General features: G+C 32.5%; 1 protein-coding gene and 1 long non-coding RNA gene across 3 annotated transcripts in view; both read right to left on the bottom strand.

Annotated features, from left to right (window-relative positions):
• Positions 1–27531, bottom strand: part of LOC149477658 (uncharacterized) — a 310772-nt gene that overhangs the window by 9187 nt on the left and 274054 nt on the right. The window lies entirely within an intron of this gene.
• Positions 117–27531, bottom strand: Nep3 (M13 family metallopeptidase neprilysin 3). 2 transcript variants are annotated; one of them, XM_089710234.1, is made up of 14 exons: positions 27115–27531; positions 10971–11130; positions 9114–9317; positions 7972–8185; positions 7617–7689; positions 7090–7410; positions 6803–6900; positions 6347–6510; positions 5778–5960; positions 3517–3678; positions 2748–2937; positions 1752–1882; positions 1245–1384; positions 117–902 (listed from the first exon to the last, which is right to left on the bottom strand). In XM_089710234.1, exons 1-14 carry the CDS (start codon positions 27376–27378, stop codon positions 726–728), a joined length of 2481 nt encoding a protein of 826 aa, XP_089566360.1. In that variant the 5' UTR covers positions 27379–27531; the 3' UTR covers positions 117–725. The 2 variants fall into 2 exon arrangements, with proteins under 2 accessions (XP_089566360.1, XP_089566361.1); XM_089710235.1 differs by lacking the exon at positions 27115–27531 and adding an exon at positions 15684–15741.

Below are 27531 nucleotides of genomic sequence, written 5' to 3'. Positions count from 1 at the left end.
CTGAATATTCATATGACTACTACATAATACATACATTTACTATACATTATAACGTTTCATCTATCTATTATAAGCATTTATAGTTACCTATTTAAAAATTATTTTGTGTTAAATAATAAAGAAACTGGCAACATATATTATAATTCATAGTGTTGTCATTTTTATACTATTTTTTTATAGATAATATTATGAATAATTTCACCTTTGAATAATTTATTTTGTATGCGTTTCTTTTAAGCGTCATTAAATCTTACATACAAACTCCACAATACACATAACTTTAATCGATAACTATATATTAAGTTGTGACTGCTTTGAAATTGATTCATTTGCTTATGAGGCGGTTTTCAAAATAATAATCTTAAATTAATATAAAACGGTCTTTGTACATGTTGTTTAGAACTAAAGAAAATGTCATATTATGTTCTAAAGAATTATTAAAGTAACTATACAATTTAATTTCACATATAAATACTATGTGAAATATAATTGTATAATCAAGGTAATAAAGAATATGTAAATTAATTGCCAGTTCAAAAAATTATAACAGAACGTGTATTTTATCTATGGTCCTATTTGATTTTAGAATTGTAAGTTCTGAAGCCTTTTACAAGCTGAATCTTTGTATCATACAAAAAGTTTTCATCTATGAAATAGCTACCTACCTTCTCTTGAATTATATAAAGTTTTTTTTATTACTAGTAAAAAATTAAAGCTGTCACATGTTACCATACTTCACACTTTTGTTTAGGGTTCATTGTGGAACCTAGAGGGCATTTGAATTCCGTAGAAAATTCTGGAAGATTCGATATTGGTCCGATAACGCGGTATTTTGCTACCGTGTGGTCATCTTTTTCGATTTGCATTTTTGTCGATTCTTTTGTCATGGCGGAACACCAAACCTAGAGACAAAGAAATGTTACAAATCTATGCAAATGAAGTGTTAGTGCGGTATAATAGTTCCATAGACAATATAGATTCGTATACTGAATTTTAATAGAAATAACAGTAGCTTTCATTTTAAAATTATTTATCATTCTTTAGAAATAAAAATAATTTGCCAAAGAAATAGTAATTCCTAGGTTCTTTTATGCAGAATTTTCTTCAAAAAGTTATAACTATACAACATGCAAATATTTTTTGTCACTCATATCTCTAATATTAGAAATGAAGCCCTTAAGGTCTGTGTGCATTATCAAAAAATATTCATAAATTTTTCATTCAAATAAGTGCTAATTACTTACCTGTGCAAACGATATAAAGAACAATTGTCTATGCGAGTACTTCAATCCAGGGAGGGTGTAGTTCTTAGCTGCTGTCTTACTGTACTCCAAATACGCGTGATACGATGCTTTTAGACCACCATTATCTGCTATGTTTTCACCTGGAAAAAATAAAAATAGTATCAATAGACAAATCTCTGCTATTTACAATTTTTACAACTACCTTGATAAGTTATAACAAAGTGAGGGTAGTTATGAATGGTAATCACTTCAATTATTAATTTAAAACTATGTTAAGGTGCTGCGGATGTATTTTTAGATTAGCAGATATCTAAAAAAGAGAAATATAACACTGTCGGTGTTACACATACTAAATACACAGTCAGTATATTATTATTAGTTTTTTGACACATTTTAGAGACGGATCTATTATTGACTAGCTACTTACCTATTTACGACTACCTTAATCTAATAAAAATGTACAAGTATCAAAAATATTAATTTTACATAGTTCTAGTTTTTAATTACCCAAAGTCTGTTTCCCATTAAGCCGCTGTCCCTCCATGGAATACTGTGAGTATTGCTTCTGAATGCACTCCGCCCTTTTCTTGAAGCGAGCTATCGTCGCATTGTTCCACCATTGGTTCAAGTTTCCGAATCTGTATCAATGTGGCATTTTATATTAATATTTATTGTATGTGATGTTAACAGGAATCTTAATAGTTAATACTATTATAAAGGCGAAAGTTTATAAGGATGTATGGATGTATGGATGTATGGATGTATGGATGTATGGATGTTTGTTACTCTTTCACGTAAAAACTACTGAACCGATTACAATGAAATTTAGCACACATATAGAGGGTAACTTGGATTAACACATAGGATAGTTTTTATCCCGGAAATCCCACGGGAACGGGAAATATACGGGTTTTCCTTTGAAAACGCGGGCGAAGCCGCGGGCGGAAATCTAGTATATAATAATGGCTATATACTGTTGACCTTACAAATAAACGAGGTGCAAAATTTTATAGATATTAACTACTTAAATATGTATAACCTAAAATGGGCATATACATGACAGAAAAATTAAAGACACAGTTTAAAAGCTTTAATCCGCCCAGAAATAATGCGTGATTGTATGTTTACGGGTCAACATTTTTCTAACAGTTTACCATCTCGCGAGATAAATTATGAACTTGCTTATGGCTTTTTATCACGCTTAGCTGTACCAATGTTTGTACTTTGTAAACCTCCTTTGCAGTGGATTTTGACGCATTTTAAACGGTGATATTAAATCTATCTATATATATAAAACTCAAAGGTGACTGATACAGTGATCTATCAACGCACAGCCCAAACCACTGGACGTATCGGGCTGAAATTTGGCATGCAGGTAGATGTTAGGACGTAGGCATCCGCTAAGAAAGGATTTCCCGAAATTCTTGCGAGAACGGGGAAAAACGGGGATGCTCGTACAAAGTCGTGGGCGGAAGCTAGTTACATATATATATCATAACTTACCTATCATACTCCCGTCCCTGGTCATCAAACGCATGGGTCAGTTCATGTCCCATGACCACCCCCATGGCCCCGTAGTTCACGCACTTGGGGTTGTTCTCGTCGTAGAAGGGAGCTTGAAGGATTCCCGCGGGAAAAACGATTTGGTTCTTAGTGGGAGTGTAGTAGGCGTTCACTGTTGATGGTGTCATGCCTGTAAGTGGATTAAAAGATAATAACACAGATCATAATTAATCATTATTTGCCCAAAATTTTCGTAATTAACTACAAATTAAGTATGTCTACATAATATATGAATTGATTGAATTCTGTGCATTATATAAATCCTAAAGTTACAATTTACTTCTGCTTTAGAAATTGTCGCATTTTTAAATGTAACTTGACTACCCCAAACTCACAATATTTGATGAATCAAATCGATTGTAACATGGCACAAATCCATACTAATATTATAAATGCGAAAGTAACTCTGTCTATCTGTCTGTTACTCAATCACGCCTATACCACTGAACCAATTTGCATGAAATTTGGTATGGAGATATTTTGATACCCGAGAAAGGACATAGGCTACCTTTTATTGCGAAATATGTACCACGGGCGAAGCCGGGGCGGACCACTAGTAATCTATATGTAGCGGAAAACAACTAAAAAATCTGATAAAATTAACCTACCGTTAACTTTAAAGTTCTGAATTTTTACTATAAAATTTCAATGTTCTTAAATAATTTTCCCATAAAACTATAGCTAAATTCATAATAAACTATTAACTTACCCCATTTCGTCTTATTGACAGGCTGGTCAAGTTTCCTCAAGTCATGTTTCAGACTGAATGTATTAAACGCGATATTATTCTCGAAGTACTCATTGGGCTTGACTATCAGCTCTTCGTACTGTTTATCTAATTCTTCCTTGTTCAGAATGTAATCCGGAAAACCTGTAATAAAACAGGAATAATTATAATACTGAAAACAAAAAAAAAACGATTGCTAATCTAAGCTTAACTATCAACTTAATTAAGTTAACTACATACCATAATTCTAATGATTGCAACGACACCTCATAAATCAAAATCCGTTCAGTAGTTTAAGCTTTAAGCTGTAGGGCGTACCAAATAAATGCATACATACATACACTCGAAAAACATAACCCTCAATCGTCAAAATTAAAGTAGGTACCTATCATATCAGCGAACTGAATGCTTATGAGTTATGAAATTAACCTTGTCAGTCACTACACGACTTTTCCAGAACAAAATTACCCTAACCCAAAAGACAGAATACAAGATCTACCAAAAAGACTTTTACAAAACATTTTCCCTACAATTTTCCACAATCCTTACCAATCATATCAGTAATAGCATCTGCCTTGCTCTCCGCAGCCTCTCTCGTTTCTGCGTCCATCCAGTCCAACTGCTTGAGATGCTTCTTGAAGGCCGCTCAGATATTTCCTATCACTGTCTAACCTTCGATTTATTACCTTACTTATAATATTATTGACTACTAAAGAGATTTACCTAATTGCCAAAGAGGCTTCTCGACTTTTCCAGAACAAAATTACTTACCTAACCCAAAAGACAGCATACAGGATCTACCAATAAGACTTGAACAAAACATTTTCCCTACAATTTTCCACAATCCTTACCAATCATATCAATAATAGCATCTGCCTTGCTCTCCGCAGCCTCTCTCGTCTCTGCGTCCATCCAGTCCAATTATTGCTTGAGATGCTTCTTGAAAGCCTCTCGGATATTTCAACCTTCTGTTTTTGCCTTAGTAATTATATTGTTGACTACTAAAGAGATTTACCTACCTGCTAAAGACACAGCTCGAGTTTTTTGGAATAAAATCTGATCTTACCTAAAATATTGATTATGACATCCTCCTACAAAGACTTTTACGAAACATATATATATATATAAAATCTATATATATAATAGCGGTCCGCCCCGGCTTCGCCCGTGGTACATATGAAAAATAGATGTTGGCCGATTCTCAGACTTAGGGCGTTTGTCCACTACAAGGAATTTTACGGTCCGGCATTCCGATTTTTTACGGTCCGGTATGGCACGCCATTAATCTATATACTAGCTTGTGCACTATACGTAATTTTACTGTCCGACATTTTACTTTTCCCTATTCCGGATGGTTTGTTGTGTCTACGAGTCGCTGTAGGTATAATTGTTTTCGAATGCCCACTTGCTTGGATTTTACTGTTTTCACTGCATATGCCAATTAAAAGCAAGCTCTTGTTTTACTTTCTTTTAGTTGGCAATGAGATTTGAGAAGTCGGTATTGTTATTTTATATACATTGACCAAGCATTGACCTATAATTATTATCTAAGTAAGTGTTGGTAAGTTAAAGTTCAAGTGGGAATAGCTTTAGCTCCTCGTCACCGATTGAAATAAATAAGTGAAACACGCATTTTAAATCTCTTACGGAACTTTACTTTTTATTATAACGAAGTAATATAATATTTCACCTTCTATATTTTTTACTCATTTCTTGTAAAATGCAAAAACAATCATTTATGATAGCATTATACCGCCAAACTTCCTTGAACTGTACCTCACTGATCCGAGTAAAGACGGACAGGTGCACAAGCAATTCATCGGTTTTTTCATGCCACACCGGACCGTAAAAAATCGGAATGCCGGACAGTAAAATTCCTTGTAGTGCACAAGCGCCCTTACCCGATATGCACAGAAAATTTCATGAGAATCGGTCCACCCGTTTCGGAGGAGTATGCAGACAGACATTGTGACACGAGAATTTTATATATAAGATAAAACTCAAAGGTGACTGATATAGTGATCTATCAACGCACAGCCCAAACCACTGGACGTATCGGGCTGAAATTTGGCATGCAGGTAGATGTCACAACGTAGGCGTCCCCTAAGAAAGGATTTTAGAAAATTCATCCCCCAAGGGGATCAAATAGGGGATGAAAGTTTGTACCATGAAAATTTATCTTTTCCACGCAGGCGAAGCTGCGGGCAACAGCTAGTTACCTTATAATTATCTAATACCCTCACCAATCATATCAGTAATAGCATCTGCCTTGCTCTCCGCAGCCTCTCTCGTCTCTGCGTCCATCCAGTCCAATTGCTTGAGATGCTTCTTGAAGGCCGCTCGGATATTGTCTATCATTATCTCGCCTTCAGTTTTGGCAGCACCGTGGAAAACTTCGCGAACGAACATCGCGCCTACCGCAAATCCTGAGAATGGAGTAAGTTAATCAATTAAATCTGTGAGCAATCTCACTTTTGATATTAAATTAATAATTAAAATAAATTAAATTCATAATTCACATTTTGATATTTGGTAATAAATTGGATTAAATTGGGTAATGCACAAATACACAAACATAATTTATTAATAATTCACAAAAATTTAAACGTGCAAATCGGTAAATTTGATGCATCTTGCAATCTTTGGTGCAAAAATAGGGGATACGAGCCGTCACATACTAAAAAATTTCAAAGAACTACTACTACTAATAGGTCTAGTTTATTTCGTACAAAAGTTACAAAATGACATATTTTAGATCTACCCTACATTAAAACAATACTTCTAATACTTCTAATACACATATAAATCTTACCAATAGCATTATTAGTATCCGTAACACAGTATCTCCAGGATTCTTCTGCTCCTTCAGAACCGAATAGTGCTTTTCGTAATATTTTGGATGCGTCTCGGAAAGGTTTGGATAAATATGTAGAGAGAGATCTCGATACTTGCCACATCATGTAGCTGGTGATTGTTCTGGAAGTTAAATGTTATTATTTAGAATAAATATTGCTCTTGAGAAACCTGGAAACAAATAGGCGGTAGTGATGAATTATAAGATGTTAATATGCAAATGTTAAAAGCCGCAAGAATAGAAAGCAACAAAAATGAATATATATTAAAAATTCAGTCCAAATGAAAATGTGTCTATAGTTTTGACTCTCTTTCATTGAGCTGAATAGTGTATTTTATAGAAGGGACAATCTAAAGACACCGAACTGACATTTGTTTCATTAAAATTTAAAAGTAGTTAAAAATAATGTGTTACCTTTGGTCTTCTTCGGTTTTACTGTACTTTCTGAGTACTTTTGTCAAGTTTCTAAAATATTCCGGCGCGTACACTACTATTGTCTCATTGTCAGGAATCTAAAGGAGAAAAATGTATATATGTTTTATTATTATTGATCACGACAATATTATTATTAACCTCAGTTGACAATAATTGCAATAATAGTTAAAGAATAAGGCAATTCTATCAGAACACTGCTTAACTTTAGCTTTGTAAAGTAGAATATAAAATTTTAATATCTCATTTTTATACATTTTCCAACTTACCGTTCTATTAACCAATCTGAACGCATCATTGAAAAACACGCTCCAATTTAAAAATGGCGCCTCCCTTTGCCACTGTTTCACGGTAAACGGATTGTACAACCCCTCTTCATCCCTTCTATCCTCAGAGGGGGTTGTTATATTGGCCAATTCTGTTTCAAATTGTATTACTTTGCTCATTTGCTGCCTAGCTTCAGTTTTATTGGCACCAAGTAATACGCAAATACGAGTCATATAGTCTAGGTAAGCGTCTAGGACCTTTTTGTGAGCTGTTTTGTTTAGGTAATTGTCCCGGGTGGGGAGGTTTAGACCTCCTTGGTCAAGCTGAAAATAATAGTCGAGTGTATTTATAAACAACTGCTTTATCCTGCAGAATTATTTTAGAAACATTAATTCGTTTAACATTATAAAATGAATTCTTTCAACATTGAAGAAAAAGCCTATTTAATACAACTGGGATCAGATTAAAATTTTTCTTAGTAATATTATGATAATATACAGAAGTAGCAAGCAACTATAATATTACTCACCACTATAACATGCTTAGTTGAATTTCTGTCATCTTCTGTAACCGCCCAATTGAAAAGACCGCCCAAATTGTATCTAAAATTGGAACAAATTGAATAATAATTAACATGATTAATTTTTCCTTCAATTTCAAAACTAAAAAAGCTTGTAATATATTAGAATTATAAACAAAATAATACATATAAGTACAATACTTAAGTCCATAAAATTTCGTTTCAGGTCAGATCTTTCAGGAATTTGAAAATGTGCTATAATACCTATATCTATAAAATTCACACTATTTAAACACTACTTCTTTTCTGAAACATAATCCTGCTAAACCAAACCACAAAAACCCTTACGATTTATTCAACGTACCTATTCTGAATATCCTGCAATAGCTTCTGCAGATCCCACTTTTGCGTTCTCACAAGCGTATTTGGCAGAATATGCCAGCCTCCCAGCTTCTTTATGATGCCGATCAGTGGTTTATCTCCCAACCTTTCTATTGTTTCATTTGTGTCTACACAAGCGTCGTAATAGATTCGAGCTTTCGCTTCTGCTCCGGTGGTCACGTTTAGGTTTATTTTTTCTGGAATTTTGTGATATAGTACATTTATTGTTTGATTGGTAACTTATTTGAAAGTATTGGATACTTGTAGAAAAGGACTTGAAGAATTTAATGTTGTGGTAGGTATTTTTAGAGGTACATAAAACAAACTACATATTATGTATACAATGCTCAATAGGCAGTTTATATAATTTGAGAAAAATTTAGGTAAATAGACCGGTTTCCCTAATATTGTTTTTGTTTATACCGGTTATTTTATTGTTTCTTGATTTTTATCTCTTTAAAACAGGCTCGTCAAAATTAATTACCCATAAGTTCCTATGACGTCATAATATATATCATACTAAGTATACATATAAATATCATATGTATTATCATAAATACGAATAAAATATGAATCTTCTTAACTGAATCGCACCTCTATTTATGAATGGATTTGGATCCAAATTTGGTAAAGAGACAGATCCACATACCACACAAGAGACTTTTATAAATTGAACACTTTACACAACATATTAACAAGCAATTTATTTTTATGTATATGGTATGATAAAGTATCAAATTATTTTAACAAATAAACACCATAATTCGTCAAATATTTGAATTCGCAAGGTGCCTCTAATGACATGAAAATTCTGAAAAATCACGTAAGTATACAGAATGTTGGCTTGACATTCGTTTCCATGTTGAGTTTGATTTTTCCTGTTATATTTTATTATATTCTTAAAAAATTAACAAGAATATGTTTCATAAATAGTGTTTTTGAGAGACAAAACGTTAAAATCTATACAAGTAATAAAATAAATCGTTTAGATTACAGAAACATCAACAGATACCCTTATGTGTCATGAGCGGTGGTGATCACTTACGAACTACTCTTTATACCACATCAAAAATATTTAAAAAAATATCTCAAAATATCCACAAAAATCACAAGTTTTCAACTTACCCATAGCAGTCTTAATAATCAGCTGATTCTGTAGCTCTATCTGACTAAATATACCCCAGTTGGACTTCCCTTCAGGTATAGGGTTGTTTTTCACCCAACCCCCACACGCGAACTGGTAGAAATCATCACAAGGGTTCTGTGTTTCATCCAGGGCCTTTATAACCTCGCTAGCTGTGTAGATGCATGTGCCTGATAGGCAGAGATCTGAAAACAAGAATTAGGAACAATTTTAAGACCAATAAATTATATACATATCTAATGTAATATCTGGAAATACTTCGAGGGTAGTTGCGAAGAAGCACGTACCTACGTAATTTTATTTAAGGTATTTGACGTTATTTTAAATGTTACTATTTCAAAAAATAATAGTAAAACACGATGTAAGAATTAAGTTGATAAAGTGCATCCGTCTTTTGTGCTATGAAAGCTAGGTATCTAGAATCTAAACTCAAACACCTGATTGTCTCATATGTTTATTATATTATTTTTCAAATAATAGAAACCATTAAAATAACATCTAGCTTGAAGAATAGTGGGATAAATTAAACTGTAATAAACATATAATACTATAATCATAAATGCACGGTATTGTTACATCACTAGCTCATATACCTATAACAATATAATAACACACTTATGGACGTCTGTAGCAAATCGCAACCAAGGTTAATGTTAATTACGATTTACGATGCTAAATCATTGCATGTAGAAATTCACGAGAAAATAGAATTTCATAAAATTTAAAAACGTAAAACGTTTCAATCTTGAAAACATGATGCAAAGCCAGAACATAGGTACATATTTTAAACATTTAGAAGTTTTTCAGACAAATTGTAACTACTTAACAATAACTAACATTTTAAATAAAATTTAAAAACGTAAAACGTTTCAATCTTGAAAACATGATGCAAAGCCAGAACATAGGTACCTACATATTTTAAACATTTAGAAGTTTTTCAGACAAATTGTAACTACTTAACAATAACTAACATTTTAAATCCGCTACAAAAATCTTAACGTAGTTAGGTACATCGTATAAAACTAAACAATAACAAGAAAAATTTATCACATAACCTTTGCTAACAAAACATAACACCATAGCGTACTATTTACATTACAATTTCATACCCAACTCGGTATAATTTCACAGAACAAACAGACCATTCCTATGTAATATTCAAGACATTTTCTTTGCCATTACACGGCGTGTTGGCAAACAATACGACACCATAATCGCTGACGTCATCAACAATATGACATTGACCTTGCCTTGCCTTGTGTTAGCTCGGTTATTGATCTGATTTTAGGGCCATTGTAGTAGCTTTTATCTGCTAATCTATGATAACTGATAAGTATTATACTTGCAAATGCTTTTGTCGGTATTGATAATATTTTTGAGGTGGTAAAATGCATGTCTGTCTGTTATGCTCTCATCGGTACGGTAAAGCCTTGGAAGAACTCATTTTGATGATTGCGAGCAGAAAACTTGAAGGAGATGAATAAGCATGTGAAAATGTGTATGGATAAATTCTACTGATTGACAAAGTGATGTGAACGCATGCGCAACTAATCATCACTTTTGGAACGAAGAATAAATATATTACGTTCGATCTAATTTATAATATGTATATCGAGATTTAATTATTTTTCTTGCTTCAGTGCCCACATATAAAACATATTCATATTCATTTATGTACATTGTATTAAGGAGAAAAATGAAAATCCCAAACTATTGAAACGATTTCGGAAATTCTTCCACTAGTAAAAAATATGAATTATTCCTGGATGCAATGAACAATATTTTTTGAATTCCTCCAGACAGATTATAATACACAAATACATATGTAGGTACTTTACCGCTATCCTTTTCAACGGCTGGCACACGAGGATACGACGCTGTCTGCGTGCTGACTAACAGCGTAGTGGTCAGCATCACCATCAAGAAGAGGATCCCGCTGAAAACCAGCAGGAACCGCTCTAGCTTCGTCCGTTGGTGCCATGCTAGGAAGGTCAGACCCTGGAAAAAGATAGCATTCATGTAATTACAGGTAAATCGGCTTAAAATAAACATATTATCTACATTCTACATACGATTATTTTCATGTTCCTATTTTTGTTTTAAATATTAAATTAGGCACCGTATTGTTAATTTTTAAACATATTCTGTGGCAAAAAATCGCTGTATCAGAAATTAGTTTTTCAATGTTATTAAGAAAGAAGAAGAATCAGAAATTTTGGTACATTTATAAAAAAATCAGATGACTTATTCACTTCGGGAGGACAATCTTGTAAATAACAAAAATCTTAAAACCAGATCAGTTCGAAATAAATTATAGGCACGTAAAACAAGACATAATTAAATATTTTTTCAAGAAAAATATGTTAATTAAGTTTTAGGGTATAATAAACGTTCTTCATCAAGCTTATTAAAATCTCAGCACAGAATTATTATTTTTAAATCTAGAGCATGCGGGGCGTGTTAATTAGATTCTTAATTAAATACACGGTCGAAAAGCTAATTAAAATGGATGTCGTGAAAACTGTCGACAGAAGTGAAAAATGTAACATGTCAAGACTCTTAACATTAGGTACATAATATATTTTTCTAGTAATAAAACTTCATTTCTTCAGAATATGTTTTACAATTTCATAATGTAAGTAAAAATTTAAAATCGCGGCACTTTTATAAATAACAATGTTAAAAACATAACTTCCAATTATAAATATGATCCCTTAAATAGTATCTGTACTAATTTACTTAATCAAAAGTAACGTCAATATGTATACGCTTCTGTATAAATAAAACAATGTAATTATAACAATAACCAGGTCGGGTTAAACTTAGCTTACGTGAAGTACTGCACTACAAAGTCCATTTGTTTTTTTTTTCAGGTCGACTGTTTTCATATAGTTTTAAGTACTTTCATTTTTAGGCGTCAAACTAATTTAATTTTTTCTTATAATAAAGGCTAAAAGGCGGTAGTAAATTATATAAACCATTTTTACTTTCATATTATTTAGTTTCATATGTCTTTGTTGCTTAAACAATATACAATAAATATCAATATTTTCTAAAAAATAAAAGATCTCAAATGCACGTTGTTTACTCTGAGTTCACTCAACTGCGAACTTAACAAGAAAATGACAGAATACTTAATTTATAAATTTCCCAACAGTGTCACTTTAAATGTCGATTTTTTATTTGAACTTTTGCGTATTTTCCCGTCACAGTTGACATTTTGTTCAGTTTCATATAATACAAGAATACTTAAGGCTTTTACGTCACAACGGGATTCCCGTTTAAAAATCTTTAAATATGAAACCTATTTAAATAAATATACTGTGACGCTCACAACCTTTACCCTGAATATTTAATAATGTGTTTTATAAATACCTACGCTTTTATGTTTGTTATGTTTTAGAAAAACAATTTAAAATACGTTGTGTATTTAGGATTTTTAACCGTCTTAAGTGAAACAGAAAATAAATTATAAATTCTTCGCAGTAGGTACGGTTTCGGAGGACCAAAGCAGTCATTTTAAAAATTTGTAATATCTTCTCGACTCTCGGGTCCATTGGGAATTTGATCCAATAAATTGTAACTTTGCGGGAAATTGGGATCAGATTTCTGAACCAGACGGGAAATATTTAAACATAGAAGTATTTTATTCCTTCAAGTATATTTTATTCCTACAAGGCTACAAACAAAAAATACCTCTAGCCCTTTTTTTGCGAAGTCTGGTGGAAATAAATAAATAGTCCTTCAAGTCAATTTGTGTCATTGATAGAAATGCATGTAATAAAGAGCCATTGTTTAAAAAAGTTTTCAATTCCACACAATAAGGTCTAATTCACACGAGAGTTAAAAAAGCGTTGCGTTAAAACCCGGCGTTGGCGCTTTTTAAACGTTCTCTCTGTGGTTGTTCATACTAACGCTTTAAAATCACTCATGTCTCGTCTCTGGCTTCAGTAAGACGTGGAAATGGTTTCTGCTAAATTAATGGCACTAGCGATTTGTGTTATTAAAAGACGAAAAAGAAAACAAAAGGCATTCTGGGTACATCCTCTGAATGAACAGAAATACTTAAAAGGGCAGTTTGTGACACTGTACGAAGAGTTAAGGCAATACCCCGGAAATTTTTTTAATTATTTTTAAATGTCTATAACGATTTTGAATACAGGAACGGACGAGACTCCACATCTATAATTAATAGTTCGGGATCAACAATCCACGACATCGTATCGATTTTCTGATGATTATAAGCACAACAAACACGTGCGACCGCTGAGCGAGCGTGTGGCATACTGAACGCAGCGCCGGCGCTTTTTTAGCGCTCGTCTGAATAATAGTAAGAAGTTTCCTATGGTCTATTTTATTTAACGCCCAACGCCGAGCGTTGAAAATACAACACTGCGCGATAAAAAAGCGTCGCGCTTTAAAAGCGCTGACGTGTGAACATATACTTGGGAATGCATTTGTTCTATTTGGACGCTTTTTTAACGGACGTTAAAAAAGCTCTCGTGTGAATTAGGTCTAAATGAAAAATGAAAATTTTATAGTGCATAACGCAATGTGCAATATTTTAAACAGCACGAAAACTATCATTTGACAATTATATCGGCTCAAAGAATTTGGACCTAGGACACCTAAATCAAAACCAAACACTAAACAGAATAGATATTTACTAAATTGTACGTGGTGCGTTTCAATAAACCAGATATCAATTACTAGATATGCTATCGAGTGCATAGTGCATCGATCGTAAATAGAATACTATTTATAAGTTAGGTTAATAGGAATCGTATTGTAGCTTTAATAATACATGACGTCCAAAGTTCAGGGTAGTGTTCTCATTGATTGATTGTATTTTTTTTTTCAAAATGTAGTAATCAATAAATTGTAAAGTACATATACACTACACTAAATTGAAGTAGAAACTATAAAAAAAGGCATTTATAATATCGTTTTTTTGTTGGTCTGTCTGTTTATTCCGGATAATACGGCTCCACAGACATGTATATTTAAGTAGACAACGCAAGTACCGCGATCTGTATGAAAACCAAGCGTGTCATATTTTTTGTACTGACCTTGACGCGTTATGACGTCACGAGCGCTTTTTAGTGATGTTAATTTCATTTTACGCTAAATCGATTAGGCCGCCACTCGCGCGGCGATTCTAGTATCGTCCTATCCCATCGAAGTAAATCGAAAGAAATCAGATCAAACTAGATCTATGTCTAAGAGGTAGTCAAATAAATGAATCGTAATCGATTACTAAATCGATTCAAGACAGAAAAATGATAATTACCATAGACAGAGGGATGATAAAATAAAGTTATAAACCTTTTAATATTCTAACAAGTAAACTAATGTGTTTTAGCTTTTTCTTACATATGCCCATTGAGTTACCATGTACTACGTACTAGAGAGGCCATCGAAAGAAAGTAATGAAACTGTCAATCAATCAATCTTTATGTCCCGTTGCATCGATCCATTTTCCTTTTATGTTCGGGTTACTTGGAAAACTGAAAAAACAAACATAGTCTAAGCAATAAGGAGTTTTCTTAAAAAACTCCCAAGATGACACTTTAACTAATGGCGTCCATGTCATAATATTTATTTTTAGTACCTTTGTATTAAAATACTTAAAAGTTCTAGGTCAAGTCGTATTAAATGACAAAAAAAATCTATGCCTTTTTTTCTGAAAAATTGCTCCTTCAAATTATCATTTTTCTGTTCGATTATAAAATCGATTAGAATCGAGAACTGTTGCATCAAATGAACATCACTTACCACAAAATTGGACAGAAAAATGAGAACAGAAAAATGAGAAGACGCTATTCATTGCTTGTTATCATACGACGCGATCTTTACCGTGCCAAGTAAAAGCCGCAATGTATTCCGAATCATTTCGTATGATTTGGTATCCGTGTTTGTCACGATCGTTTTCCACAGATATTCTTTATTTGATTTTAAAATAAATAGTGCATATTCTGATTAGAAAATTACTTACCGGTGGAAGGAAACATCTCTGCTAACTCGGCCACTCACAGCTGTGGAGTTTCTACAGTTTATAACGGCGCAATTCGGCATTTTACTTTATTCAGCTTCACGTCTTTCCTTGGCGAACTGCAAGCGCGGACTGAGTGTAGGCCAGCGTCAAGTAAGTTTCATAAACTTAGTTTGGACACGGGAAGTACATACACTCGCTTAGTCTATCTTGATACATGTCTGTGTACGGCTCCGAGATGTGCGGGTCTATTTGGCCGGAACGTTCAATTACAGGTAGTAGTAATAGGTACTTACTAACTGAATACATACCTACATAAGGGCATTATAGGCTGATATAAAATTGCACATGCACATGAATGACTCTAAATTACGCGTTTAAAGCTCACTACAACGTTCATAACATTTATTTCTATGGTATAGAGCTGTAGAGACGTAAAAAAATATGTTGCGAATATAGGACAATAAATTATAATACAATATGTAGTACATAACTGTTAAACGATTGAAAGATGAATAATCAAATAAAATTAATTTTATAAATATAAAGGTCTACTCACCATTTCTGTTTTCACTCACATTTGATAAACAAATATTATTTGTATGTATTTACCAGGACACCACTTCAAATAGAGATATCTACTGTATGATTCTATTGTATAGTCAAACTAGTCATTGTGTAGACTGTTTAGGCTATAATGCCACAGACTAAATAATTCAGGTACCAAACTTTTAATAAATTTATTGAGATACCTTCCTAAAACAATTATATTTATAACTTATAGATAAAAACTGTATTTTGAAATTTAACTGGTTCGAAATAAACAGTTTAATATGTAATTTTGGAAATAGGAACGTTAAATTTTGTTGAAGATTCGACTTTGACTGAAAAAACTGCTTACGTATGGTCATTATTAAAGAGTCACAGAGTTATTGTCTTAAACAATATTTATGGATAACCATACATAAATATTAGTTAAGAAATAACTCAATATTAGTGCAATTGTTTTGTATTATCTGTGGCCCATTCGACAGTAATGTGCTTGCGTCACTGCAAATGGTCTATTAGGTTTAACTTATGTGATTACATTGTTACAACATTGAGCCATACATATCAAATTATTTATAACTAGCTTTCCGCCCGTGTCTTTGTCTATAACCTAATAAATTATCACTTGATCTATTAAAAGAAAAACGCATCAAAATCCGTCGCGAAGTTTTAAAGTTTTAAACATACATAGAAACAGACAGTTTATGACTTCTTTTTATATTACCTATATAGTGATTTAACGTCTTAAATTATTATTTGCTAAACCCTCGTCCCAGCTTCGTTCGGTATATAGTATATTCGGTATATATGTATACATATATAGTAGGTACTTAGTTATTTGTAAAAAATATAGAGCAAAAGTAGTACGTATGTAACGTCGCATCAAATTTATTGCAATTGTTAAAGCGCGTCACACACGGTGAAGATACTAAAGTCCGGTCGCGGAGCAGGAAGAATTTCGTACATTAACCTGTTATTACCTGTCACTGTCACTCCCTTGTAAAAATAATGTGTCTTGCTCGCACAGGTGCAATGACCGCCGTCCTTAGGGATTGTAAACCTTTAACCTGAGAGCGTAAGGTTTGTGTTTGCTTGATTGGTGTCAGGTGTTCAATTATGATTTTGTGAATTCAAAATTTATAAGAATAAACCTCAAACTCTTTATGTCCAATCAAAATCTGCCTAAGTCGAAATCGCGTGTTAGACTAACGTATTTCTGTAATATTGGACTGATTAAAATATTTTTAGTAAATTATTTTTTGAAAAATAAGGTCATAAAGAAGTTTCACTTCTTATGTGTGAACACGCACACTTTTTTTATATAATATATCGTTGTTATTGAAAAAGTTAAAATGTAACTAACTAATAAGTATTGTAAATGAATAAAGGACATTTATTTAATAAATTAGTAAAAAACATTTTCTCCTCCAAATATTTCATGTAAACTGCACTTCATTCAAAAATGTTTGTGACCACTGTCAGTAGGTAAAGAGGTCATTGTACGAAATTCTTTCTGCTCCGCGACCGGACTTTATAATATTTTATCTTAAGATACTGTTATATTTTATATTACAGTATCTTAACGCATCCGGTATCAGCGTTCGGACCATCATTTTTCTTTTTGTCATTGCGTACTAAGACTCCTGTAGAACCGCCATCCTGTTACAAATGACCCACAAAATTTCGCGTCATTTGTAACAGGATGGCGGTTCTACAGGGGTCTTAGTACGCAATGACAAAAAGAAAAATGATGGTCCGAACGCTGATACCGGATGCGTTAAGATACTGTAATATAAAATATAACAGTATCTTAAGATAAAATATTATAGTATCTTCACCGTGTGTGACGCGCTTTATGCGTGGGTTCAAGACATAAAATGTAACATGGAAATATTATTCTAACGTCTCTAGCTCTCTATTCAAGATAATAACTATTAAACATAATTTATCGTTTAATATCTCATAAGTCCTGACATTGACCCCTGGCAACATTTTCATCTAGACATACACCTATGCCTATTACTAACGATACCTATAGCTGGTATTATGTATAGTTGGCAATACAAAAATAAAGTTTACAACTAGCCTTACATACCTAAAACGTTTATCTCCTAAGATCAAAGAAACATAATGAAAATCGATTCGCACACGTGCCAGACGCTTAGATACCAATAATATGTAGGTATATATACTTAGCAATGTTTCAGCTTGAAAGATTCATTATTATGTATGTATGAAAATCTTTTATGAAATATGAGTTAGAAGGAATTTCCATGCGCGTTTATTTATTCTATTACTTAAGGAATTTTGTAAATAAATGGTTTTTACCATCGTGTAAATACATCTTTTATGGGAAGATTTATTTGTATTGAATATAGGTAAGTATTTTTGATACGAAATTATATGCTTATTTACTTAATACTTAAATAATAAAAATATAGTTTAAAGCAAAGTTCCCAAAAATAACATAATTGATATTATGATTTAATTGACCGTAAGCTTTCTTGCCAGACGCTAGTTTAAATAAATTGTTGAGGTTTAGAAGCGTTGTCAATTCTGAAAAAGACGAGAAATCTGGATTGTAAATTTTAAAAATTTCACATGTTCTTCACCTTAGTGAAAAAAACAAAAAATAATCTTATTGCCAATGCAACGTCACGGAGAAAAGTTCAACGAAGTATTCATAAGTACATCCAAGACTATTAGAGCATTATCATCGGTTAGAAACAAAACAAATGTAGAGATAAAAAGTCCATTTCAAATGCGATAAACATGAAACAGTCAACGCAGTGACGTCACAGCGGTAAAGCAGACGCCATGTCGAGGTCGTTGAAATTTAACGGAGATACTTCAGCAGTTAGTACATATCTACTGAATATCAGGGTCGCCATCTTTGATCATGAAATATTTAGGAGATTTAGTAAAGGCTTGGGTTTAAAATTCTTCTGGTAGATCACACTGAGCTGAATATCATTTTGTCAAACTCAAAACTCAAGCTCTAACCAAAATATTTAATTATACAATTATCTTGAGTATAACTTTAAATCGAATATAATAATTATTGATCTATGTACAAATTAAGCCAATTAATGAAAATTACATGTGCCTTAAACTCCACAGAAGGCCATGGATGATGGAATCATACTTCTTAATAGGATAGTTATTAGTTACAGATATTTCGCTCTACAATGGCTCTACAAATATATTTTACTTCTTCATATTAATGTAACTATAGGAGCTATGGATACAAATTGGTTTGGGTCATTATTATCTTTCGTCGCTTCCGTTTTACTGAAATTTATGATAGTACTATATTTTAGTACACCTTATTTTAACCATAATATAAACACAAGTGAGAGGGAAGGCTAAAATTATGCAATATTGTAAACAAATTTAGAAGTTTTGGCACGGATCTTTAATAGGTTGCTAATAATAATAATCAAGATATGAGTCGATTGATAACTTTTGGCTCGTTTGTTGCCAATTGTTTCTGAGTGATATATACACATAGATATTTTAAAACAATGCTATAATAATCGTAAATAAATACCTATAAGAAAAGAAAATATAATCTAAATTGTTATACTAAAAAAAAAAATTGTAATAATTTCGGGTCCTATTTGTTGTAGTAACTGTATAGTGATAAGAAATATTATTACGTATCTGTAGTAATATGCTCTGTGTTTTAAAAGTTATATTAGGCAAGGCGGTTCCGATAAAAAGTCAGGATGTTAGAGCTAACTTATATACAGGGTTACTTGTAAAACACCAGCAACCTTGCAGGACAAGTTAGCTAACATCATAAGAAACAACATTAATTGTTCTACGACTTTTGGCATAACGAAATAATTTTTTTTTTTAATGATTTTTAAGCTTTTATTCTACTCTCCTTTGTAAGTCTATGTTCTGTTCATTATCGAAAGGACGACGCGGACGCCTCCCCGCTCTCGTTCGCTTCTTGTTTACGTAATTTTTGGGATGCGTACGTAGACTTTATAATATTCAAACGGAAAATTAAAAGAATATTTATTTTTGTCTGAAAATAAAATCTAACAAATTATCAAAAGTCGTAGAACAAATGTTGTTACTTATGATGTTAGCTGTCTTGTCCTTTGAGGTTGGTGGTGTTTTACATGTAACCCTGTATACCTAATAGAGATGTACAAAGAGCGGCTTTATCGCTCGTGAGCGATTTCTTCCAAGCAACTCGATGTAGATGGACATAGTGAACAAAAATTAATTATAAAACTATGTATTATCATCAACGTAACTGTTTATTATTTGAAACAGTAATATTTGCTATTTTTCTAAGTTGATCAGTTTAAATGAATCTCCTTTGTACGACTATCAAAAGTCCTTTTGTGTCCAAGGAGCACGAAATCGGGGCGACCTAAATATTTGCTTCGAGCGTGAATTATTGCTGCGCGTAATATTGAGAAGTTGGTATTTGTGGACTTTTATATATAAACAGTATTTGTAAGGGCCCGTTTTGTGGCATGATCGGACACATTTGTATAAATTTCCAAATGATATCGAGATTTTTCGGGCTTGGGGAGATACTTGTCTATTGTCTTATGTATTGGGCAGGTATTTCATACGATGTACCTAACAAATAATATAAGTTGGCGCCGATATTTTTTTATAATATGTCCATTGTGATTTGCACAATCAAGTCGAATCTAGAGACACGTACATACTACTTCAGAAGTCGGAGCGCTTCAGAACATCTATATTGAAACTTTCTTTCATACAGATTTGTAGCATTTACACATACATGTATCTATGGGAAATATATAAACACAATACATCATTTGATACATAATTAATTATTTAATGATTAATGAGAATAAAAATACATCGTGTCGTAACTATGCCCATTAGGGCATGAGATTATTAATCAAAGTCGATATTGTAGTAAGTACTGTATTGTTACAGTACTATATTTTTTAATTCAATCGCTATCAACGTAGGTATTGAACAGACATACCAATAAATAAAACGGGGCCTATATCACATACGCTAAGCCAAATCGGATTACACTTCACTGCTGCACTATTTGACTGCAGTCGGCTGTTTAATCGATTCCACCATTCAAATGGAATGCACATGTTGTTCAGTAATCCCTGAGGACTTTGCATTATGTACAGCTCGCCCCCGTTTGACCCGTGATGAAAAATATATTATCGAATTAAACTGTACTAGCTGCTTATACCGGGTTGATCCGCAATAAAAAATATACTGTCGAATTAAGTACATAAACTTATAACGTTATGTAACTAGTTAAAAATAGTAGCTAAAGTGGTACCTAAAAGAAATTTTTATATCGATACAGTCGTTTTATGTTGAATTCATAATTTACAAAAACACAAATCACCTCATTGTTTAAAAAATCTTTGTCCTTTTAATGGTTATGTAGAGTTCTTGCCATTTGTAAAAACAATTCTTATTTAAGAGGACTTTATTCGTACAAGATGGAACAGAGTGGGGTTTTAGTCGGTAGAAATCCGACATAACCACGGCTCCATCCCCGGGAGCCGGGGGTATCTAAGAAGATTTCCCCACTATAAAAAAGGTCCCTAGATTTATATTGGTATGTATATATATCTATTGTGTATGTTAGTTACAGTTGAATATGGATATATATGAGATGCCACGGAATTGAACAGTTTTCTCATTGACTCTAGCTTAATGATTAATGACGTTTTCCTCTCGTCATGATATCCTACGCAAGATTCCACAGACCTATCTATTATTCTGATGTGAATTTTTTGAACTATTCACTTTTAAAAATACAATCCTACATATTTACGTTCATACTATTTATTAATATGTTTGACTTTTCTGTTAACACAAATAAATGCATGGTTGCATGGAAGAGATCACTAATAATCTGTCTTTTTCTGTAAGTAGATGTTCGGCTTCCTGTTTGTACTGCTATATTAAAGTATTAAGTAAATAAATAAACAATTTCATTAAATCTAACAATAGAATTCACTCGTATTTTAATGTGAAACACGTGGCAAGTCCTTTTATTCAGTTTCTGATAAATTTGGCACGGACTATAAACTATAAAGTGCTATAAACACGTCTAACTATATCCCGCCCGCATTCCCACATGGATTCCAATTGTTTTATTTAATTCAATCTGTTTGATTTAAATTTACATAAAGCGGGTCGGTGAATGCCTACATGAGTAGGTACCTACTGTATTTTCTATTACGACGTGCAATCCTAATCCTATTCCCTGATTCCTAAATTCTACTAGTATAATATTATAATTGGAAATGTTTGTAAGGCTACTATGTCACACAAGAATATATTGTCGCATCCGTATAAATTTTGTTGCACAGATAAATTAGATGTATATACAAAGGCCAATTGAAAGTTTTCACTGATATAAACATGCAGTGCGCATTTAGCAATTCATGGCTTTCAGATGCTTTCAAAGGCTTGTGTCGTCATCAGTAAGAATTGACGCGCGTAAAATACTGAAGGAATATAGAACAAATGGTTATGTAGGAATGTACCCACATGATAATTACTATTTCTATGGAGGTTTTATGACGTTATTTCAAGCACAACACTAACAAAACTTGTTCATGTTACGCTCAAAAACTGAAAATGCTCATATCGTGGTAATAATGATGGCATAATCAATACATATAATAAAATTCTAGAAAAGTGGTGTCTGTACAATGAAAATATGTAAAAAAAAATTAGCAGGGGTTATTACTAAATCGATCCCAAACCCAAAACTGTCGTTAAAATTTTTTTTGTCTGTTTGTCTGTTTGTCCGTTTGTCCGTTTGTCTGTTTGTCTGTATGTTTGAACACGCTAATCTCAGTAACGGCTTATCCGATTTAAATGCGGTTTTCACTAATATATTGTGGTAATCTTCATTTAACATTTAGTGTTTAATTCATGTCAATCGGTTTATAAATAAAAAAGTTATGACCATTTAAGTATTCACGGCGAACATTTGCTAAGGCATTCTATGGTTTGTTAGGCAGCATATTTTCCGACGCTGGTTCTTAGATAAAGTGTATCAAAATCGGTTCATCCATTTATTATACCTACCTATAGGGGTAAAAGTGGGAATGAAAAAAAATAAAGTTGTCGAATCTAAGTGATATATATTAAATGAAAGTGAACGTTTTATCAAAATCGGTTCATCCATGTATTTGATATAGGTATAAAAGCGGTAATAAAAAAATGAATTTTGTCAATTATACTCAAGTGACATATGAAATGAAAGGGCATGACGTGTAAAGTTTAATTAGACGTATTTAATCAAAATCGGTTCATCCATTTACTATACCTATATATAGATAAAAGGGGGAATGAAAAAAACGAATATTGTCAAATATACCTAAGAGACATATATCAAATGAAAGTGCATAACGGGTGAAGTACAGTTAGTTATATTTTTATCCAATTCGGTTTATCCATTTGTTAGACTACAGAGGTAAAAGTGGGAATGAACAATAATCGAATGTGGTCAAATAATATACTCAAGCGGCATATCAAAATATGAAAGGGCAACGTGTGAATTACAATTAGTTAGTAATGTTTTATAGAAATCGGTTCATCCGTTTATTACATATAGGGCACTTTAGGGTAGGACTGTTGATAAAATATCTATATATCGAAATATCGATATTATTATTTCGAAATATCGATATTTATTACTAATATTTTTTGGACGATATATCGATAGTTCGGTATTGAAATATCGATATCGATGGTCGATATTTTTTTTAATAATTTTTTTTCCGTAATTTATTTAATCTAAAAAATCATCGTAAACTTAATGTTAGCAGTCGCTTGACAATTTTTTATCATCTGAATTCTGAACGAGTTGCTTCTTCAATCAATCTTTCAGTGCCTAACAATCTTAGTAGCCAAACAGCTGAACATATTTAAAACAAAGAGTATTTTTAAAAACTCTTACAGAAAAATATTGGTATTGGTATACATAATTGTCTTATTTAAATTTAAAAAGTAATTACCAAGAACTATAACCTAATACTTATGTACATTCATAATTTAATTTGTTTAATAAATCTACTAGACTATAAATTGTGTAATCATTTTTGAGCTGACTTACGATTTTTTTTAAATAAAGCCGATATATCGAAATATCGATATTTTTTTCGATATATCGAACTCCGATACTGATATATTTGAAAATATCGATACATCGAAAATCCGATATTTTAAAAAATATCAACAGTCCTACTTTAGAGGTGACAGTTGTTGGATAAATAAACCAAATGGAGCATCAAACGACAGGATATGACGTGTACATATAGATACAATTAGATATGGTTTACATCAAAATCGGTTCTGCCATTTACTAGGGGTGGAAAGGGAAGTCTGTGAAAGAAGAGGGGACATGGGAGCGAGAGGATAGCCACACCCTGGAAATTTTGAACTCTACTCATAGCCACATGGGCCTGGCCCTTGGCAATTTTTTTTCCTAAATATACCTTCTTCCTACTTCTTTTGCCACTGTGGTCCATTGCAATTTGTGCACGGTTACGGCCCAACTTAAAAGATTTCAAGGAGCAAAAAGCTTATAGATATCAATATGATGTAGGAATGTAATATGGAGGTAGAATTGATAGCTCGGTCTCGCTCACTTGAAAATATTACATGAAAATAAGAAAATTAAATTATAAAAGAAAATTTAATAAAAAAAACCCAACGCAATGAAGAAAAAAATTTAGGAATAAATAATTTTACAAACTTTCCGACGATCTTTAAAATTAAGTACCATTATAAAAGAAAAAATATGATATATGTATATGATAATGATGGCATGCCAGCCCCGACGACTTTGTTTTTTATTTTTATAAATATTTAAAACTAGCTTTCCGCCTGCGGCCGTTTCCGGGACAAAACCTAGCCTATTTTGCTCAGTGAAGATGCAGCTTTCTGATGGTGAAAGAATTTTTGAAATCGTTCCAGTAGTTTATGCGTGAAAACCATACATACATACATAATTACAAACATTTCCTCTTTATAATATCAGTATAGATGGTATTTATTTTTAAAGATCGTCGGGAAGTTTGTGAAATTATTTATTCCTTTTTCTATGCACTTTTATTCGTTGCGTTGGGTGTTTTTTAATTTAATTTTTATTGCATGGTCTAAACGGTAATTAATTACTACATGCGTGAGACAGGAAAGATCTGATTTGGATTTGGTGCTGGATTTGATAAAAACTGAGTATCGATTAAGCTGATCAAGCAGAATCAGCAGGCCAAGACTAATGTCAGAGAATAGAATAACGCTAAAGAATAGAAACTACTATCGCTAATTTTTTACATAAACTCATGATATTTTAGTAATGGTTCGGTCACACTACCAACGGCGACGACGACTACGACCAAAATTGTCCTCCAGACAAAATTGGTTTAAAAAAAATATTAAAATTTCCCGTCATACTGGTACTCGAAAAGAAAAAAAAATTCGAGGATAATTAATATAAAAATAGGTTTTTTGCGATTGTCGGCGAGACGGTAAGTTAATCATATAATTATCTTTTACCAAAATTGTAGATCATAAAATTATGTATAAAAAACTTCAAATACATTTTTTTCTAGAAGCCACCGTTTCTACGAAAAATACATTTTTTTCATTCATTGATCTCAAAAAAAATTCCAGGCACCAGAACGACAGGAAATTTTAATATTTTATTTTTAATTGTGTTTTGCACAATTTTGTTAAATTGCGACTGAATGAAAATTTTGTTCGTGGTCGTCGTCGTCGTTGGTAGGGTGAACAAATCCTTAGCAAAATATCATACGCTTATGTCAATTAGTATCGATAGCGGATTCTATTCCTTTGCGTTTTGACGTTTGTCTCGGCGCTCAGTTGCTGCACGATACATTGTTAAAAACACACATACAAGAAAGGAAGGTAAATAAATTTGCTCCTGCAGTCACTATTCCACGCGGACGAAGTCGCGGGTACAGCTAGTATAATAATATGGTTCTAATGAAAACGCTCACGACCGACGTGTTGTTACAATTATTATAGTAAAGAGCAAAGACCACAGAGCGAAATTCGTGCCTGTCCGACATGCTACTCGACCGAAACATTGATTAGTTTACCACTATGGTTTACCACAACACGACCGATGAAAATATTATAAGTTAAAAGCGTAGGCGTATATGTGATAGCTCCGGGAGTGGCACATCCTCGTGTGTGGGTAACCTATCTACACCTTTTAACCCACATATAATCTTATTGAACACTACAAACATTTTTCATTACTTGGACTACATTGACTATTCACATTATATCCGGGTGGATGTATCTCATCCTGTCACGAATCACAATAGATATAATACAATTAAAAACGAATTCATTCACATTAAAATTAGTGAATTTAAAAGGAAGCGAGATAAAATACTTATCAGTTATCACCACCGATGTCATACAAAACATGATTAAAATTAATTTAGTACAAAATTTTGTATCTCATCTTGTCACGAATCACAATAGATATAATATAATACAAGTAAAAACGAATTCATTCACATTAAAATTAGTGAACTTAAAAGGAAGCGAGATAAAATACTTATCACAACCGATGTCATACAAAACATGATTAAAATTAATTTAGTACAAAATTTTGGCCTTGACCGCTATCAGTAATTATTTTTTTTTACCTCCACCATGTATCGAACCCAAGACTAACGTTAACTCATTTACCACTGAACAAGTAGTATGGAAATAGTTACCTATCTCTATCTATTTAACTTCGTGACACTGATATACAATGGACATTGGCATTCATTAATTTATCTCTCGTTATAATTAATTAGGAAGTTAGCTTTCTATATTGCTATAATAATAATTAATTTGAACTAGACAATGTTGCTCTTTACCTAAATAAATTAACTTTATTAACGAATGTATGTATGTATGAAGGCAGTACTTTAGCATACTATTCTTTTTGTATACCTGGAATCGAAAAACAAATAAAAATCCACACCGAATATTGAGATCGGAGTCGAATTATTTTTGAGTTTGAGTTTCGTTGTTACAATTACGAATGCATTCTAATTAAACTAATTATTATCAGAATACATAGCAACTAATTAGCGTAAGATAAAGGCTACTCCTCAATAAACTTCATATCTCTTCATCATAAAATAGTAATTAGAATTAATTCTTAATTATATAAATACGCAGTTTATTCCCATTGCAAGGCCCTAATCTGGCACATAGGGCTTTAGATTAGTAAAAGTTACGAATATAGTATTTTGTATGCATAAGCCATTTGTTTAACTTATCGATTTATTTCAAGATAAATTTTATTATATTGGAACTTTATAGTCAATATCAAAGCTTACACCAAATTTTAACTCTAACTATGCAATAACCAAAGACAATCGCAGTTCTTAACATAAGTATCCTTATTTACATACCTTGCTATAATTCCTAACTTCAGGTTTAGGCGCGCTTTCAAACAGATTCAATCTGGAATTCTGAAAAAAGTCCGCACTGGAGTTCTCTCTCGTAAACAGTTCAGAGGTGGAACTTTCCCTCGTCAGAGAGGGTCGGAAAGGGTTGTGACGAGCGTTCTTCGCATGTTTCAGCCAGTTGAACTTGTTCACGGCTTCAACCCCCGGAGAAGGGGTCGGTGTGTCCTCGGGGGTCGGTGTGGACTGACTATCCATATTTGACGACATTGTTTATTTTTGTTTTTTTTTTCTAAACACACATCACACTTATTTCAAATTTGACATGTTGACTTTAAAGCTATACTTTTTGTATACGCGTGTATTTCGTTTAAATTTAAATGTTAATAAATATGTAAATAGGTCGACCGCACGTTTGTAAGT

Source organism: Colias philodice, chromosome 24 (assembly GCF_061535455.1).
Source record: "Colias philodice isolate Cphi_HAF_F1 chromosome 24, ilColPhil1 Martin Lab GWU primary, whole genome shotgun sequence".
Taxonomy (NCBI): Eukaryota; Metazoa; Arthropoda; class Insecta; order Lepidoptera; family Pieridae; genus Colias; species Colias philodice.
Note: the sequence above shows the minus strand (reverse complement) of the source record. Positions and strands in the feature narration are given on the sequence as shown.

What these genes read in the sequence shown, in the direction of transcription:
- Nep3 (XM_089710234.1), bottom strand. Translation starts at nt 27,378, where the DNA reads ATGTCGTCAAATATGGATAGTCAGTCCACACCGACCCCCGAGGACACA. An exon ending in CAGGGACGGGAGTATGATAG is followed by an intron (nt 1,883 to 2,747) that starts GTAAGTTATGAT and finishes ACATTGATACAG; the next exon opens with ATTCGGAAACTTGAACCAAT. An exon ending in TAATGGGAAACAGACTTTGG is followed by an intron (nt 1,385 to 1,751) that starts GTAATTAAAAAC and finishes TATTTTTTCCAG; the next exon opens with GTGAAAACATAGCAGATAAT.